The sequence below is a fragment of the Eurytemora carolleeae genome, unplaced genomic scaffold, assembly GCF_000591075.1.
Source record: "Eurytemora carolleeae unplaced genomic scaffold, Eaff_2.0 scaffold1637, whole genome shotgun sequence".
NCBI classification, from domain to species: domain Eukaryota; kingdom Metazoa; phylum Arthropoda; class Copepoda; order Calanoida; family Temoridae; genus Eurytemora; species Eurytemora carolleeae.
This window is the reverse complement of record NW_019397526.1, coordinates 26,689-47,546: the sequence shown is the minus strand read 5'-3', so window position 1 is coordinate 47,546 and position 20,858 is coordinate 26,689. Positions and strand designations below refer to the sequence as shown.

General features: G+C 32.9%; 2 protein-coding genes across 2 annotated transcripts in view; one reads left to right on the top strand and one right to left on the bottom strand.

The window, feature by feature from the left end:
• Positions 1-19,180, bottom strand: part of LOC111714727 (uncharacterized) — a gene marked incomplete at its 3' end in the record, with an annotated part of 30,235 nt that extends 11,055 nt beyond the window's left edge. Inside the window, 1 exon segment of the mRNA XM_023489889.1 lies at positions 19,047-19,180.
• On the top strand, positions 1,192-1,644 carry LOC111714728 (knob-associated histidine-rich protein-like). The gene has a single exon (XM_023489891.1). The coding sequence runs from the start codon at positions 1,192-1,194 to the stop codon at positions 1,642-1,644; it is 453 nt and encodes a 150-aa protein (XP_023345659.1).
• Positions 19,181-20,858: the final 1,678 nt, after the last annotated feature.

Here is a 20,858-nt window from a genome sequence, read left to right as displayed (position 1 = left end):
AATTTTCTGACATGTACACAACAAATATCAAAGCATATTAAAACATATCTAATTAGTTTTACATGAAAAGCTATTCGGTTTATAACACATTGTAAATGTAATGTAATTTTCAAAAAGAGAATTTAGTAGTCCATTTTTAAAAATACTTAAAGAACTGCTTCTTTTTCAGTCAAGAGGCAGTTTACTTTGAAGTGTTTCTTCCCCCATTCCCTAATTTCTGTCCATGAACTTTTCAAATATCAATGGTTTATTGAATTAACCAATATACAGTTGCATGCAATACACCTTGAATACAATATACACATGTAATCTAAAAAATGGAGATTCTGGTAAGTTGGAGAAGATTACATTGTAATCAAATATAACCTTTATCAGAAGAGCAAATATAAAACAAAGTATAAAGATGGGATTTGAAATCAATAAAGTTCAAATTGTCACTGTCAATGGCCTTAATATGGTTTTAAGCACTAACCCTTCTCAATGTATATCCACCCTTGTTTTTACTTTATATACCCCCTTTTCCAATTTTATATCCCCTTTCTCTAACTTTATATCCCCCCTTTCTCTAACTTTATACCCCCTTTCTCTCACTTTATATCCCCCTTTCTCTAACTTTATATCCCCCCTTTCTCTAACTTTATATCCCCCTTTCTCCAACTTTATATCCCCCCTTTCTCTAACTTTATATCCCCCTTTCTCTAACTTTATATCCCCCTTTCTCTAACTTTATATCCCCCTTTCTCTAACTTTATATCCCCCTTTCTCTAACTTTGTATCACCCCTTTCTCAATTTTATATCCCCCCTTTCTCTAACTTTGTATCACCCCTTTCTCAACTTTATATCCCCCTTCTCCCTCCTTCATGTTTGAATGTCTATTGTCTAGACAATGTATTTTTACAGAATCGAAACTTTTACATTTTTAATAATTTATTTATTGATCGATATTCCTGCATTTAGTTTAGGTAGTTTAGAGGGTCGGAAAGAAATTGAGTCTTTGTCACAAACTCTGATTTTCTTATCACTATATCTTTGCAACCCAATGGCGTAGACCATAGATTTTTCAACTATGAATTCTGTCAGATCAAATAGTCTAAGTTTGAAATATCAAAAGTTTCTGGCATCTGGTTGCGAAGATACAGGAAATGATTACTATAAAGTAAAAATCAGTCTTGATAAGAGATAAGATAAGGATGAATGAGATGCATGAAACGAATGAAGAAGCTAGGGCAGGAAGGATAAATGAGAGGCATAAAAAGAATGAAGAAGCTAAGACAGGAATGATGAATGAGAGGCATGAAAAGAATGAAGAAGCTAAGACAGGAAGGAAGAATGAGAGGCATGAAACGAATAAAGAAGCTAGGGCAGGAAGGATGAATGAGAGGCATAAAACAAATGAAGAAGCTAGGGCAGGAAGGATGAATAAGAGTCATAAAACGAATGAAGAAGGTAGGGCAGGAAAGATGAATAAGATGCATGAAACGAATGAAGAAGCAAGGGCAGGAAGGATTAATGAGAGGCATGAAACGAATGAAGAAGCTAGGGCAGGAAGGATGAATGAGAGGCATGAAACGAATGAAGAAGATAAGACAGGAAGGATGAATGAGAGACATAAAACGAAAAAAAAGATAGGACAGGAAGGATGAATGAGAGGCATGAAACGAATGAAGAATATAAGACTGGAAGGATTAATGAGAGGCATGAAACGAATGAAGAAGCAAGGGCAGGAAGGATGAATGAGAGACATGAAACGAATGAAGAAGATAAGACAGGAAGGATGAATGAGATGCATGAAACGAATGAAGAAGCTAGGGCAGGAAAGATGAATGAGTGGCATAAAAAGAATGAAGAAGCTAAGACAGGAAGGATGAATTAGAGGCATGAAACAAATGAAGAAGCTAGGACAGGAAGGATGAATGAGAGGCATGAAACGAATGAAGAAGCTAGGGCAGGAAGGATGAATGAGAGGCATAGCAAAAAGTCCGTAATTAAAATACATCATACGATAGACTCATTTATTTTTACTCAACCTGTACATAAACCGGATTCATTTTTACTCAACCTGTACATAAACCGGATTCATTTTTACTCAACCTGTACATAAACCGGATTCACTTTTACCCAATCTGTACATTAACCGGATTAAAGGATAATGATGAATGCTGATTGACGGATGAATAATATAGTTAGGTATAGATTATTTATTATCTAGATCAGACTGAGGTTCCCTTTATACAAATCTTATTCATGATAGTGTGCAAGGTTACTCACTTTATAATTATAAAGTAGAATTCAATAGATCTATCAATTCATTAATCAATTAATTTATTAATTTATCAATTAACTAATAAATTCATTAACCAATTAATTAATAAATTCAATAATCAATTAATTAATTAATTAATTAATCAATTCATTAATCATTTTTTGTAATCAATTCATAAATTAATTTATCATTAAATTCATTAATCACTTCATTAAACAATTCATTAATCAATTCGTTAAGCAATTCATCAATCAATTCAATAATCAATCTATAAATCAATTCAGTAATCAATTCAGTAATTAATTCAATAATCGATTAATTTTTCAATTCATTTATCAATTCATTAAACAATTCATTAATCAATTCGTTATTCAAATCATTTTCAATTCTTTAAGCAATTCATTAATCAATTCATTAATCCATTAATTTTTCAATTCTTTAATCAGTTGATTAATCAAATCATTTATAAATTCATTAATCAATTCGTTAATCAATTCATTACTCAATTCAGTAATCATATCAGAAATCAATACATTAATCGATTCATTAATCGATTCATTTTTCAATTCATTAATCAATCGATTAATCAATTCATTAATCAATTCATCTAACAGTTTATTAAATCCATCCACAGCCTCATCAAACTATTATGAATACATCCATCAATAAATCCAGCTCCTGGCTCAATGCGGAACAATGGGATTGTAGTTGTAAACGAAAAATACAAGAAACGAAGAATTAAACTATATATAAACTATATATAAACTATATATATAAACTATAAAGTATATTTCAATTGTTCATGTTTGTTCTATCTGATGGTTATGCAAAGAGAATCTTTAATAAATTCTCCTCCGCGAACGCATATAATTTCATGTCTGTGCTCTCTTTACAAATTAATCACGGTTCATCCACGGTTAATTCCCTTTTAATTTTTCACTACCTCTCCCTTTAAACGTGCAGATTTAAAATATATCAGTATTTATTAAATTTTTGAGATTTTTTCAGGAAGGGAGGGGGGTATTAGAAAAAAAATTATATATGGGGGGATATTAGAAAACTCGATATTAGGGAGGGATGGTGATTAGGAAACTAGAAAAGGGGGTTTCATGTGTCTTACCGAGTGTAGTTTTACTTAAATTAAAATATCTTTCACGTCTTTTCTGCATTAGAAAGTGTCAGACCCACAACTAAAAGTCTTTAAAAAATGAAATGAAATTTGAAAAGAATATCTGTTTTGGCAGATCTGTATATAGAGCAGCAACTCTATTAAAAACCGGTTTCCACCCCGTAAATGTAAAGTTAGCACTATAAAAATCATCAGATAATGATCTTATCATAAAATGTATAATATACAGGGTCGGATACAATGGGTCAGTATAGAAAGATAGATAGAACAGATCAATAATATGTACACGGATATATAAGAATAAGATACGCCTGGTGGGTTTCCAGGATATGTATCTTGTAATAGAAAGATGAGGACAGGTGGAAAATAATTTATGCGTTTGAAAAAGATGATACTCCTACAATTGGTTTAGAGGGATGCCCATTTTTATCTAGACTCCCTGTTTACATTTTATACAAGATAAGGTGATCATTACTAAACACCTATTTGCTGATGGCTTATTAAAATCCCTTTTTATAAAAAAAAATCCATTTTAAAAGTTAATGTTTATTGTGTTAAAGAGCTTTCTGAAATCCAATAGGAATTGGATTTATCAATTTTATCAATCTGGGTCAGGGGGGAAGTAAGGAAAGCTTGTCCATGAAACTAATTAATAATTCATCTACTCCCCCAACATTCAAGTGTAAACTCAAAAATATAAACTCAATGATGTAATCCCCCTACCCCCCCCCCATCCCCTTCCCCATAAACATAATGAACCCCGGTTGAATAAGGATAATAAACCCCCCGGGCCTGAAAATGATTATAATTAGTTGTATAACTGCAGATCTCTCTGTATCTAATAGAATTATAAATCTTTTACTAATTACATATTCAAGAGAGATGAGCTAAAACTGCAGGAGGTCCCATACACACTCACATTATATACCCAGGACTCAACACTCTACAGGGTTTACCATATACCCGGAGCAAGGTATCCGTCCCATACTCTTCATCACACCCGGACCAAGGGAGAGTATCCGTCCCAGGGTCTACCATATACCCGGAGCAGGGATAGTTTCCGTCCCAGGGTTCTGGCATACATGGAGCAATGGTATAATATTCGTCCCAGGGTTCTGGTATACCCGGAGAAAGGATTAGTATCCGTCCCAGGATTCTGGTATACACGGAGAAAGGATTAGTATCCGTCCCAGGGTCGACCATATATCCAGAGAAAGGATTAATATCCGTCCCAGTACCGGAGTAAGTATATGTTTTCAGTCCTTGGTCCTAGAATGTATTCGGAGCATTAGTTTAATAAAACTTCTTTAATAGTTAGAACCATGGTTCGACATTTAAAGCAACAATAACAGCCAGATAAATAATGTAACTAAGTAGATGGTGTCCTACATGAAGTGCCCTATCACCTAAACTGTTCCAACTTAATTATAATGTTTTATTGATAACATGTTTTTTAAAAGAATAGAGTAAGAAATCTCCAACAACAAAAACATCTGTTTCTTGACCCCGGGAGAAGTGTCACGATGGTAAAAACGTACATATCCAAAAATTAAGGTGTCGGAGCACAACTAAGCATTTTCTAATTCAGGTTTCCTAACCAACCCTTTCTCTGCAGTTCATCCTTGGCTTGGAAAATATTTTACACGTGTAGAAAACAAACCAATGCTCCTTTCGTGAATTTGTTGTGATGACAAAAAGCTTAACCAAAATACTTAAAGGAGAGGGTAAGGTTTGGTGCAGGGTAAATGTATTGTATTTGTGTGTTTCACGGGGGAGAGATAGATGCACAGCTTGAAAATATCTTTACTTTTATTTCAATTTCACGGTCTGCATCCTACATATATAACAGAAACATCTGAAAACATTTCCAGTAGCAGATTTAGTACTATATAAGATGCAGAGGGGAGGGAAAGATAGTTGTAAAATGCGCAATTTAATCTTAACCGAAAATGTGCCAACTATGTACCTTGAGCAAAAAAAATTGAAAATAACCAACCCAGGTGTCATAAACTCTAGAACTGCTTATGGAATACATGTTTTTAATTTGAATTAGTGCGAATGTTTTCTTCATTTGGCAGTCGTCGAGCTCTTTGTAGAAATATAACAGATGAGTTTTAAGTTTTTAGTATAACAAATACAATTGTATAATTGCAGTGCAGATATTTGAATAAAAGGTTTTTTTCTTTTCTAAAATTTCATAAATACATTTCTGTTTTTATTTGTAATTTTTACCGAATTCAAATAATTAGAGGGTTTTCGGAATGTTTAACTTCAGAGTCACTTTTAAATTTCCAATGTTGATATACATATGTTTCCCTCATTCTCATGAACAAACTGTTATTTACAATAAGCAACTAATTACTAGTATAACTATTACTAGAATATTGTTTGCGCAAACTTAAAGAAAAACTGTAGAGGCTCCTCTAGGTGCAGGATGGAGGCAGCACGGTGGGCTGTACTATACTGACTATACGGAGTAAACGTTAGAAACCTAGAACATAAAATACTACAATTATTCGGAACTCATGGGGTTCCAGACACGGAGATACATTCATACTCAATATCCATCCGGTAGCAGGAGATATTTGTGAAATAAACCAAGTTTTAATAGGGTAATTTTAATAATGGGGTCCCATGGGATATTTTTAAAATTATCGGAGATTTAGTGCCAAAAAAACTTTGCCGGTTTTAAAACAAGAAAGATTTTATAAATTTTCTTATTTAACCCTTAAAAACAAAATAATAATGAAGTCCTTGAGAAAAATGATTTTTATATTTGTAATTGTTGTAAAGATTCAATTTTTTTAATCTTAGGGAAAGAAATATAGTTTGTTTAAAAGGACAAGGAGAGAGGGAAAAAATTAAATCAATATTTATTTCGTGAAGAGGATCTAACGTAAATTTAATTACTGTCAACAACTTTTGTTTTGTTGAAAACAAAAAAGTTTCTAACTTGTTGGTAAAGTGTTTTTAAACATCATTTGAGATGAAAACTTTTGTATTGTTAAGCCTTAAAGAAATCTCTAATCTTTTATGGTCGGAGGATTTACTAGCAAAGACGGAAACGCAAAAATACGAGATTAAGCACTTAATCGTTTCAAATAAAAAGTTTCCATGTAAATAACAAAGTTCCGACTTTTGTATTATGAGATCAAGGAGAAGTAAGGGATTATGAGATCAAGGGTAAATGAGGGATTATGAGATCAAGGGGAACTAAGGGATTATAAGATCAAGGGTAACTACGGGATTATGAGATCAAGGGGAACTAAGGGATTATGAGATAAAGGAGAAATAAGGGATTATGAGATCAAGGGTAAATGAGGGTTTATGAGATCAAGGGGAACTAAGGGATTATAAGATCAAGGGTAACTAAGGGATTATAAGATCAAGGAGAAGTAAGGGATTATGAGATCAAGGGTAAATATGGGATTATGAGATCAAGGGTAAATGAGGGATTATGAGATCAAGGAGAAGTAAGGGATTATGAGATCAAGGGTAAATATGGGATTATGAGATCAAGGGTAAATGAGGGATTATGAGATCAAGGGTAACTAAGGGATTATGAGATCAAGAGTAAATGAGAGATTATGAGATCAAGGGTAAATGAGGGATTATGAGATCAAGGGTAACTAAGGGATTATGAGATCAAGGGTAAAAGAGGGATTATGAGATCGAGGAGAACTAAGGGATTATGAGATCAAGGGGAACTAAGGGATTATGAGATCAAGAGTAACTAAGGGATTATGAGATCAAGGGTAAATGAGGGATTATGAGATCAAGGGTAACTAAGGGATTATGAGATCAAGGGTAAAAGAGGGATTATGAGATCAAGGAGAACTAAGGGATTATGAGATCAAGGGGAACTAAGGGATGATGAGATCAAGAGTAACTAAGGGATTATGAGATCAAGGGTAACTAAGGGATTTTGAGATCAAGGAAAAATAAGAGATTATGAGATCAAGGGTAAATGAGGGATTATGAGATCAAGGGAAAATAAGAGATTATAAGACCAAGGGGAACTAAGGGATTATGAGATCAAGGGTAACAAAGGGATTGTGAGATTAAGGGTAAATAAGGGATTATGAGATCAAGGAGAAGTAAGGGATTTTGAGATCAAGGGGGACTAAGGGATATTGAGATCAAGGGTAAATGAGGGTATATGAGATCAAGGGGAACTAAGGGATTATGAGATCAGCGAGATCTAAGGTTTCAATGAAAGATGGTTCAGGGGTTAACAAGAGCGTGGTTAATCACCTTGTTAATGGCAGGGGGGAAGGGGGGGAGGTATTATGAAATTGTTTAAAACACTGGAAATCATGACGGATTGGTTTATAGTGTGTAGTCGAGAGGTTTCGGAATTTTATTTCAATTTATGACTCGAGAGTGTCGGCCGGAGGGTGGGGGGGGGAGAGGGAGGTTGAACTTTGTATAAGCACAGGAAGTTCAGATTGTAGAAGGAAGTTTTCAAGTATTTATATACTAATCAGGGTTGAACACAGCATATACATACAGGTTAGATGGGGGGAGGTGGGATACAGTGGGCTTTGCGTCAAAAGGGCCCCTTTCAAGTATCTTTGATATATTGTCCTTTTCTTGCACTCTTATAGTTTAAATGCACATGACTTTTACAGTTTAACTGAACATGACTTTTATAGTTCAACTGCACATGACTTTTATAGTTCAACTGAACATGACTTTCATAGTTTAACTGAACATGACTTTTATAGTTCAACTGAACATGACTTTTATTGTACAACTGAACATGACTTTTATATTTCAACTGATCATGACTTTTATAGTTCAACCGAACATGACTTTTATAATTCAACTGAACATGACTTTTATAGTTCAACCGAACATGACTTTTATAATTCAACTGAACATGACTTTTATAGTTCAATTGAACATTAATTTTGTAGTTCAACTGAACATGACTTTTATAGTTTAACAGAACATGACTTTTAAAGTTCAACTGCACATGAATATTATAGTTCAACTGCACATGACAGAAAATAAAATTGTTTAAATTGTTCAAATTTAGAAGGAAGTGTCTGCTCTACAATAGTTTATGTTCCGGGGTTATGAAATAACACCAACAGAGGGCGGGAGAGGGGATACAACCAATTATCCAATTATATATTAAAACATATTTGTGTCGATATATATTATACAAGTTTTAGTTAGGTACAAAAAATCAGTTTAGTATACATGATTTTTATGAACAAAATTTGTAGATTGTACATATTATGATTAAGATTGTTTACACATTGGACATTCGTGTACATAATTCATTCATGTTTGTTAAGATGCTTGAACCCTTTGCGTGCACCTCATATGTAAAACAATATAAGAGCTAGCGCGCGCTAGAAAAAGTACAAATATAATTGGAATATTTCATAGCGCGCCCGCGCGTAGCTGGAAACTAATCTGATGGTCAACGGTTTGCAGTTTATATTTATAGTACAGCTTGCAACGTAAACAAAATAAAAATGCATCAGCTCTATTTTCAAACTATAAATTAACTTTTCTAAATACAGATAATCTGATGATGGGTTAGCTCTCATTATGCTTAGAATTAATGCCAGTTTAAAATGCATTCGACAGATAGTGAAAAAGAGATTATTAATGAATCTTAAATATTTCCAACTTTTATATAGCGGGGCCACATAAACCTGAGACACAAATTATGACTTTGAAAAGACAAAAAAAGAACGTAAAACATAGCAATTGTGCAGTTTACAGAGCCTCATTTAATTAACTAAAAAAGAACGTAAAACATAGCAATTGTACAGTGTACAGAGCCTCATTTAATTAACTAAAAAAGAACGTAAAACATAGCAATTGTACAGTGTACAGAGCCTCATTTAATTAACTAAAAAAGAACGTAAAACATAGCAATTGTACAGTGTACAGAGCCTCATTTAATTAACTAAAAAAGTTGATTCTAAGGAAATGAATAAAACGATTTGCTTTTAAACAGCATGAAATTTACATAAGATTGTTTAAATGTTATTCTACAGCTATTGCAAAGCTAGTTTGAAGGCTCTCATTAAATATTTTAAATTATTATTACAGATTCTTGGAATTGTAAAACAAATGTCTTGGACATCTTTTAGTTGTAAAAACTTTATTTTCACAAAACAATAAACAAGTTCAAGGAAATTTAATGAAAGAAAACATATTTTTAGAATTTAAACATTATTCGATAATAAAATATTTAAATATAAATAAAGAAGATCCTAGTTTTCTTTTCTAATTATCATTAATAATGTGAATAAAAGCAGTTTACGAGGGAAACAATATAATGGCATAATTCTCCCCTTAATTCCCGGAATTGGTTTAAATTGAAACATATTTTAAAGCCTAGTCTAAACTGCCTAACTATCTACAATAGCTGGGTGTTGAGAGGGGGAACAAGGGTTAATTTGTCATAAATTTGATATTTATATTTTATTTTCTAAGTCAATCTTTAATTTCTTGAATCTTTTTAACTGTACAATTTGCTATAAATTTTAGCTCATTATATTTAAAAATGTTTTTGGTGCATACAAAATGTTGTGATTATTACACGTAACAATTCTGTTAAATCAAATAACCTTACAAGAATAAAAATATTTCGATTTAAAAAAAGATATTTTTAACAAAAGATTTAGCTCAAGGTGTGGAAATTATTGAAAATTGTAAAACTTTATGAGAAGAAATTTATAGGAACTGTCGCTGTAATTTTAAAAAGATAATATCCCGCGTTAATTTCTACACCTTTACAATTTTCTATTCAGTATTAAAAAAGTTTTATCACAGTCCCTTTAAATCTGTATGCAAATTTACTTAATACTCCTTCTGGAACTGTTGAAGCTTAATACTATGGTTTTTAACCTGTCAAACAGTTGTATAACTACATATTAAATAAACTGGGTCACAAACTTTCATGCACTACATTGTACAATGTTAATCAATATCAAGGAATGGATAAAAAAAATATTAAAACCCAATCAAAAAAACAATTCCTTTTTGACATTTTTAAGGTTTGGTTGGATACAAAAACATTTTTTTAAATACATAATGTTGTTTTAATTTCATTTCTTTCCCTGTATACTTGGTTCCCCAGTTTTCTCATTAATCAAAAAGCATAGTAATAGTTAATCTAAAAAATAATTCCCCCACCCCCCCTCCCCCCCACTAAACTTCAAGTATTCTTTTCAGTTTGTTCGGCTAAATGAGAATTATATATATATTAAGACCATGACATTTTCTAGGACGGATATTTTCAGGGAGCACATTTTTTGGGAACCTATTTTTTAGGCAGGACCTTTAAAAATACATTTTTTGGGAACCTATTTTTTAGACAGGACCTTTAAAAATACATTTTTTGGGAACCTATTTTTTAGGCAGGACCTTTAAAAATACATTTTTTGGGAACCTATTTTTTAGACAGGACCTTTAAAAATACATTTTTTGGGAACCTATTTTTTAGGCAGGACCTTTAAAAATGCATTTTTTGGGAACCTATTTTTTAGGCAGGACCTTTAAAAAAATACATTTTTTGGGAACCTATTTTTTAGGCAGGACCTTTAAAAATACATTTTTTGGGTGATGCTGATGCCTAAAGTTTATTTGATATGATTTGGGGATTAATTCTCGATAAAATTAAAACTTTGCCTAAGTCTTAAATGTTTTAAGTTTGAATGCTGTAGCTAGAAAAACCACGTTGATTGAATTTTGGTGAGAATCTATCCTTGTCATTAAAACTTTGACGTGTTGGAACCGTTGCTTGGTTTGTATCTGAGAATAGACTAAACCCTTCCTAACCTTGGCTCAAAGTGTAGGTATTCAAGCAAGGTATAGAAAGATGTCATTAAAAAGATAAATATAAGGATACATGTTATTCAAGACAAATTATAAGATTGTTGGGCTGTTAATAACCTTACTAATTCATTAAAAGAAAAAAGGAAAGGATCTGTTCGACATGTATTAGTTCAAAATAAAATATCAAAATTTAATCAATGCAATAAATTTCCCATCCAAATATACTTTCGCTTTCCAAATAATAAATCACTCCCCTCCAGCACCCCTCTTCAGACCCTACACCCCCCAGCACCGCTCTTCAGACCCTAATTTATGCATATATAGATTTGATATAATACATGTAACATAAATATTTACAGGTATGTCTGGAAACAACTTTTTAAACCAATCACAGCTCTTAATCAAAAATCTATTGAAATTTTGCCGCTTATTGCTTCAGAAAATTAAAGCTTAAAACAATTAGTTATCAGTTCTAAACTGTATACATACATATGTAGGGTTAGTGATATAAATCAAGGCTAAGGCGTTGCTACACTTTAAAGTCGATCCAGTCTTGTAAAATTGATTCAAAGGAATTGAGTATTTGCCACAAACTCTGCTTTTCTAATCCCTACATATTCGCAATCCGAAATCGGAGACCTTTGATATTTTAAAATATAAATCTTGTTTGATCAAATATTCTAAACTTGAAATATCAAAGCTTTACACAATCTGGTTTCCAAGATAAAGGGATAAGAACATTTGAATCGCAAAAACTCAATTCCTTTTCCTAGTTTTCTGAATATATGCGCAGTTCTATATCAACTGCACTCAGAGTATCCAATATTTACATTTTTACGCTATTTATTTCCTCTGCAGGTATATCTATCCATTGTCTGTTTATCTATCTGCCTGTCTGTCTATTTCTGTTAGTGTTATCATATCTATCTTATCCAGTAGTAGGTCCATAAACACCAGGGCAGTAACATAAATACACTGACATACAGACATACAGATAGATAACAGTCTCACAAACCACAAAAACCAACGAGGTTAAAGTGTATAGAGTGATGATGTACGCTTATCCTTTACTAATTATATAGGCCATCAACTTATACCGAGAGCGTATATTTGCATATTTGTTTATTATAGGGAGATTCTGGCCTAACTTATAGTATATCATTGTTAGTAAACAGTTGTAAGTGTACAGTACAGCTAACTGACCACACACAGGTAGAGACCTATCATCCCCCCTGACAAAAACGGACAATTGTTTACTAAACCTTTGGATGAACGCTGTACATATAATTTTCTTTTATACTACATAATACTATCCACAACAGTTGTTATATTTAACAAATAATGGTCACCAAAAAAAAAGTTTACAATTCCATTTATAGAGTGGTATGCCCGATTCACAAGGGTACGCTTAAAAGCTTTGTATGATCAGTAATGATTGGCATATCCATGCTTTACTCCTTAAAAATAGATTTGTTTTAAGGTAGAAAACAAAAATATCGGGTACCGTTGAGAATCGTACATGCTCCTGTTGTACAGCGACGATCCCTGGGTTTGGTTTTAAATATCCATAGAGTTTAGAGAACAACACTAAATATATTGAAAATATAATATATTTACGAGAAGGTCGAGATGTAAATATATTGAAAATATAATATATTTACGAGAAGGTCGAGATGTAAATGCCCTGATTTCGAGGATGTTGCAGGCCTGCATATACAGTCTTAATCGGTGAATATGACATAATGGATTGTCCTGCAGCTATATCATCAGTCAGACCATTACAATCCATCTTAGTGGAATACAGTGATGAGAGAACAGACTAGACCACGATGCAAATGTAGGGCGTAATTAGTTAAAATAAGGGGGGGGGTCGAAATTTAAAAAAGAAATTATTACTCATCTAAAACTAAAACTTTGAAATCCCAATATTTGTGCAACCAGAGATGGAATTTAAAGAATATGAGCCGCAGTTTAAATCCGACAAAATCCGCCAAACCCCGGCTTAAATCTTGAAACATTTGATATAATTTTTAGTGGAACCAAACAATTTTTAGGCCGTGGCTTAAATTTAAACCGCCGCTCAAATTCTTTAAATTTGGCCACTGATGGTACAAATCTTAGATATTTGTAGTAAATTGATGGAGAACAAGTAGGATTGATCTGAAACTATAGTTCCTATTCCGAAGCATACTATCCGTACTTTAATATAGATGCATGAAAGTGCATATATGCAAGGTAGGAGCGTATACTGACAATCAGATAAAGAGAAAAAGTGTTTGAGTGAAGTGCAGTGAAGTGCATTGTTGAAGAAATAACAGTGGAACAATGATTGCTTTTCGGCGTCATTGTGCGGTATTAACAAAACATTGACGCAACTCAACATCTTACATACACTATACAATACATGGTACGCAAAGTGGTTTTTGATTTATCAAAAGATTAAACACGCGTAAAAAAAAATTGTGTTACTCAGCTAGTCTATACAATACACATCAGAGAGACTTGTGAGATCTAACACTTTTAACTATATATATATTGAACATTATGATTTGGGAAATGCTTAAGATTTTACAAAGGAATTTAGTTTTTGCTACAAAACTCAAAACTCAAATCCCTTTATCTTTGCAACCTGATGGTATACCTGTGCAACAGAGGCCTCTTATACAGCTGATTTAATGTAGGGAAGAGAAGGCAAATTTGTGTAAAGTGCCAAAATAAAATCCAACCCCTAGAAGGGAGGGTACAAAATTACTGAACATTTAGGATTAAATGTTACACCACGACTTTTTTAATTGAATTTCAGTTTCAAAATGGAAAATTGTATTTGAAGATTTACTGTGTACGCCCTTGTCTATCATAATACATATAGTTCACATTCTACATTTTACAGGTACCCAACAGGACTATACTTTTTGCTAGTGATATTTGAAGTAAGAATGCCGCTGGCAATCTTTACTAAAAAATTTACTAAACAACTCCTTATTTAAGAAACCAATCTTATCCATTCAAATTATGCCAAAGAGAATTTTAAAACCTCTTTCTTTGGTTGGCTGGTTCCGATTTTTTACCAAAAAACTGTCTCAATTCAATAAGAGAAATGACGTCAAATTAAGTATTTCTACGTCACAAAACATCTTACTTGCAGAAAAGAATTAAACAACAGTTAACACAAAATTACTAAACATATATATATATATATATATATCTTAATTAAATAAATTAAAAACACAATTTTTTGTTTGATTCAATACAGGGTTACCCAAACAAGATGAAGGTTCAAAGACGACTGAAAAGGCTATTACAAGATTCTATAGAAATAATAAGCAAGGAAAAAGAAAAACTAATGTTAAAACAGTTATATCTAGAAAATGAACTAAACCCTTTATTTATTAATCATGATTTGTCTGAGTAGGTTTACGTTGTAACTAACTATATCCATGGTTTATAAATTTATAGTTCAAGCTTGAATGATTAAACCTAAACGGAGATTAATTAAATCCTAATTTATCTAAGTGTTGAGCTGGAGTGTACAGAGAGTTGTTGTGAGATGAGAAGCTAGTTAATCTAACCTAAGGAGGTTGAAACACGGTTAAATCAGGGTCAATGTTTTTGTTCCAGGTTTTCAAGTTCAAAACCTGAGTAGATAAGGATTTGTTAACTATACGTTAATTATCTTTATCATTCATCCCTTCATACCGTTCTCATCCATTCCTTCATACCATTCCTTCATACCATTCCTTCATACCATTCCTTCATACAATTCTCATTCATTCCTTCATATCATTCTCATTCATTCCTTCATACCACCCCTTCATATCATTCTCATTCATCCTTTCATATCATTCTCATTCATCTCTTCATACCGTTCCTTCATATCATTCTCATCCATTCCTTCATACCACCCCTTCATACCATTCTCATTCATTCCTTCATACCGTTGCTTCGTATCATTCTCATTCATACCATTTCTTCATATCATTCTCATCCATTCCTTTATACCATTCTCATTCATCCCTTCATACCATTCTCATTCATTCAATTCCTTCATACATTATCATCCATTCCTTCATATCATTCTCATCCATTCCTTCATACCATTCTCTTTCATCACTTCATACATTTCCTTCATATCATCCTCATTCATTCCTTCATATAATTCTCTTTCATTCATTCCTTCATGCCATTCCCATTCATCCCTTAACTTACCATCCTAATTAATTCCTACACATTTTACGAATGAACGAATTCTAACTTATTTTGTTTAGACCATATGCACTTAGTACCCCCCCCCCTCCCCTGTAAAACGTTCCATTCTTCCTTCTACACGACTATATCCCTTTAAAGAAAATTTTCCTCTTGACTTCTTCAATATATGGAATCTATATTTCCATATAAAGTAGGTGACTTGTTATCTACCTCAGAGTAGAGAATTTTATAGATACATGTCTTCTGAAAGATAGATAAATACAACTGTACATAGAAAAACAACAAAAAATATCTGTCTTAGAGTACAGAATGTTATAGATACATGTCTCCTGAAAGAAAGATAGATTAAACTGTCCATAGAAAAACAACCAAAAATATCCATCTCAGAGTATAGAATGGGTTAGATACACGTCTTCAGAAAGATAGATAGATAAAACTGTCCATAGAAAAACAACAAAAAATATCTGTCTCAGAGTATAGAATGTAATAGATACATGTCTTCAGAAAGATAGATAGATACAACTGTCCATAGAAAAGAAAGAAAAAAATTATCCGTCTCAGAGCAAAGAAATGTTATAGATACATGTCTTCAGAAAGATAGATAGATACAAATGTCCATAGAAAAACAACACAAATTTTCTGTCTCAGAGCATAGAATGTTATAGATACATGTCTTCAGAAAGATAGATAGATACAACTGTCCATAGAAAAACAACAAAAATTATCTGTCTCAGAGAATAGAATGTTATAGATACATGTCTTCTGAAAGAAATATAGATACAACTGTCCATAGAAAAACAACAAAAAATATCTGTCTCAGAGTATAAAAAGTTATAGATACATGTCTTCTGAAAGATAGATAGCTACAACTGTCCATAGAAAAAAAAATCCGAAAAAAGATAATCAGACAGTTTATTTAATTGAATTGAGTATTACTCTGCAATAACAATAGAACTCGCCTCACACTCTAATTTTCTAATCCTTATATCTTTGCAACTTGAAGTCGGAATAACTTTAAATGGTTTAAACCAAAATTTTGCTAGATCAAAAAAAAATATTAAAGTTTGAAATTTATTAATTTATTACAGGTGTCATGCACCATCAGGTTGCAAAGATAATGGATTTAAAAATTATAATTAGAGAAGATGGATTAGTTTGATGAAAGCTGGTTTGTCGGTTGGTCCGACCGAGGGATCGAATAAATGAAAGAATTTATCAGATCCTTGATCAAAACAATTTAAAAGATTGACGCCTCGCCTCATTGCCTTGTCTAAGAACTTATCACTTCTAACACGAACATACTTTTATGCACTCGACGCACATATTTGGAAAATCAGTGCTTAGAATCCATTTCATTTTGATGCGGATCCGCACTGGAAAAAATGGATCCGGATTCAGATTATTTCCTTAAAATTTAATGAATTTTTTAACTAAGCAGAATTTTCAAATTTTTTGTCTTTTTAGTTCGCTTATTTTTATGCAAAAACTTTATGAACCATTCAGAAATCAGGAAATTTTTGTGATATCTCTTTTTTCAATTTTTTTTCAGATTTGGTTTTTGAGAGTTAATTTTTTCAGTTTTTAGTTGATATTATGCCCCTAGGATCCGTGGATCTGCATATTATTGTGGATCCGGATCCAGGTCCAGGAAGCCAAAATCTTGCGAATCCTAAGCGCTGTTAGAAAATACTCCAATACTCTCCTTTGCAAAAATAAAACTTTTAAACATACTTTGCGAACTTAGTACTTAGCGCAAATTCTTTAAACACTTATGTTGTGCATAGTTGAGTAAATCATGAGTAAAAAATAATATTTATAAATTTTTATAAATTTAACAAAAGGAGAACTAAGTAACCACATATTAATCCAACCATATGGTGTTCTTTATCTTTTCCATTGTAATTGTAAACTTTGTTCATTGCTTACAAAATAATAAATAATAAAAGAGGCAGCAACAAACACCAATCAGGGTTTTTATATTTATTGATGTAAATGATCGAATTCAATAATATATCACAACATTAATTTTTATTATTTTATTTTACAAAAAGAATACTTTTTTACCAGAAAATTTTTAAGTAAAAATTCAATTGAAAAATCAAAAAAATATTTGAGTGGAAATCTAATGCTGGGCAATATGCCAACTTAATTCGATGAACGTGAAGATGACTGCCAATATTAGGGATTAACAAAATTTCTTGTCTCACGTGACCATTTCCTATCATGCATACATTAAAATACTGGACACAGTCCGTTATTCTTTTCTACCAGTAGCTGTCACAGTCCATTATTCTATTCTACTAGTAGCTGACATAGTCCATTCATCTATTCTACCAGTAGCTGACACAGTCCATTATTCTATTCTACCAGTAGCTGACATAGTCCATTATTCTATTCTACTAGTAGCTGACATAGTCCATTCATCTATTCTACCAGTAGCTGACACAGTATATTATTCTATTCTACCAGTAGCTGACACAGTCCATTATTCTATTCTACGAGTAGCTGACACAGTCCTTTATTCTATTCTACTAGTAGCTGACATAGTCCATTCATCTATTCTACCAGTAGCTGACACAGTCCATTATTCTATTCTACTAGTAGCTGACACAGTCCATTATTCTATTCTACTAATAGCTGACACAGTCCATTATTCTATTCTACTAGTAGCTGACACAGTCAATTATTCTATTCTAACAGTAGCTGAAACAGTTCATTATTCAATTCTACGGGTAGCGGACACAGTCCGTTATTCTATTCTACCAGTAGCTGTCACAGTCCATTATTCTATTCTACTAGTAGCTGACATAGTCCATTCATCTATTCTACCAGTAGCTGACACAGTCCATTTTTCTATACTACCAGTATCTGTCACAGTCCATTATTCTATTCTACCAGTAGCTGTCACAGTCCATTATTCTATACTATCAGTAGCTGACACAGTTCATTATTCTATTCTACCAGTAGCTGACACAGTGCATTTTTCTATTCTAACAGTAGCTGACACAGTTCATTATTCTATTCTAGCTAACATAGTCCATTATTCTATTCTACCAGTAGCTGACACAGTCCATTTTTCTATTCTACCATTAGCTGTCACAGTCCATTATTCTATTCTACCAGTAGCTGTCACAGTCCATTATTCTATACTACCAGTAGCTGTCACAGTCCATTATTCTATTCTAACAGTAGCTGACACAGTTCATTATTCTATTCTACCAGTAGCTAACATAGTCCATTATTCTATTCTACCAGTAGCTGACACAGTCCATTTTTCTATACTACCAGTAGCTGTCACAGTCCATTTTTTTATACTACCAGTAGCTGTCACAGTCCATTATTCTATTCTACCAGCAGCTGTCACAGTCCATTATTCTATTCTATCGTAGCTGACACAGTCTACAGACTACTTTTCTTGTTAATCGGCTCCGAAATTATTAAAAATCTCAATAGGTCTTAATCCTTGAAAAATATGCTCAGCCTAGGGCTACTCATTACAAGTTTCATATCGTTCAGAGTTTTCAATACTTTGGATAAAATGATACTGTTAAGTTCACTATATCCTGTGTAGGTTTGAAAAAGATACTAATACTATAATAGCGTAACCTATACCCCCCCTCCCTCCCCGGCCCCAAGCTCACCTGATCTAGAATATATGAGAAGTATTCAAGTTCACTAAGTTGTTTTATCACTGGTTTACGATCACAATGCACCCTTCTCTTCTCACACTGGTGTTCTAACTTGAACTGGTAGATGATGACTAACTAATAGTGCGCCGCCGCGCAGTAGACAGATACTCCGCCGCCCCCACCCCTCGCTCTAGTTCCAGGTGCACTGGGGGAAATTACAGGGGGGGGGGAATACATTGATTCGGTTAATATATAACGTATTGACGCAGGTCTGGTTACGCAAATCTAGCGTAGATCTAAACAATAGGTATGGAAATAAACAATAGGTTGCTAGGGGCTATAAAATGTTCCCAACTGAAATAGTATTGTTTTATTTATAATCTATATGGCAAGAAGTGTGGGTGTTGTACACTGTATGTAGTATGTACAGAGATTACATTGTACATGCATGTAGCTAGCAGCTGAACAGTTTACACCTACACTACAAGTTTTTAAAAAAGTTTTTTTGTTTAATTTATAGATTTGTACTTTACATAAGTCCACATGGATAAAGAACTGATCAGGATGTCTGAAGGGGATAGGAGCAGTCCCAACCCCCAACCCTGAACTATATGTAACTTAAAAATATATACCATTTTATTTCCTGAACAATAATACGATGGGGGGGTGGGGGGTTTGTATTCGACCCCCCCACTCCTGTGGTTTCTTCTGTATAACGACTTACATTTCATGCATAGGGTAGGAGGTCGGTAAAACGGCAGGTCGGTGTTTAAAAAAAATCAGAAGTTAATAACTTTTTTTAATAACTAAGCTACAGGGCGTAGACTTATATATTTGAAAAGACCTTGAAAAATGGATATAATATCATGTGTCATAATTGTTAATATTTGTTAAATGTAAACAATTTTGGAAAAATTTTTCGACATACTTTTTGAACTTTTAAAATCCTCCCTTACACTCTAACCATTGAAGCTAGAGGTCTAACTTTTTTTTATGAGTAGGCCTTGAAAAGTTGGACATGACTCACACTCCCCTATCTCAACTCTAAAGGTTGGGTGGAAACTCCTCCTCCTCCTCCTCCTCCCTTCCTATCCCAACCAAATTGGCTCTCTTGATTTCCCTTAATATATGACTAGAATATCCCTCTTAATCCCACAGTGGGCAAATCATTTGAATAAATAAAAAAAAGTATAATCATGGATAAAAGTTATCCAGTATTTGGTTGTTGTCCCCTTTGTTTAATCGATAGTTTATTTTTTTAACCTTTTTCTCCAGTTTTGATTATGTTTGATCAATTTACTTTAAAGCGATAAAAAAAATTCCTTCAAACTCTTTAAAATCAAAATAGTATGTGATGTGTACGTTCTTGTCAAGTATTCTATGTCCAGTGTTTCTATGTCAATCTTTCTTTGTCTACTGTTCTATGTCAAGTTTTCTATGTCTAGTGTTTCTATGGCAATTGTTCCATGTTTATTGTTTCTATATCAAGTGTTCTATGTCTAGTGTTCTATTTCTAGTGCTCTATGTCCAGTGTTCTATATCAAGTCTTCTATGTCTACTGTTCTATGTCTAGTGTTCTATTTTTAGTGTTCTATGTCTAGTGTTCTATATCTACTGTTCTATGTCTAGTGTTTTATGTCTAGTGTTCTATGTCTAGTGTTCTATGTCTAGTGTTCTATGTCTAGTGTTCTATGTCTGTGTTCTATGTCTAGTGTTCTATGTCTAGTGTTCTATTTTTAGTGTTCTATGTCTAGTGTTCTATATCTACTGTTCTATGTCTAGTCTTCTATGTCTAGTGTTCTATGTCTAGTGTTCTATGTCTGT

What these genes read in the sequence shown, in the direction of transcription:
- LOC111714728 (XM_023489891.1), top strand. Translation starts at nt 1,192, where the DNA reads ATGAATGAGATGCATGAAACGAATGAAGAAGCTAGGGCAGGAAGGATA.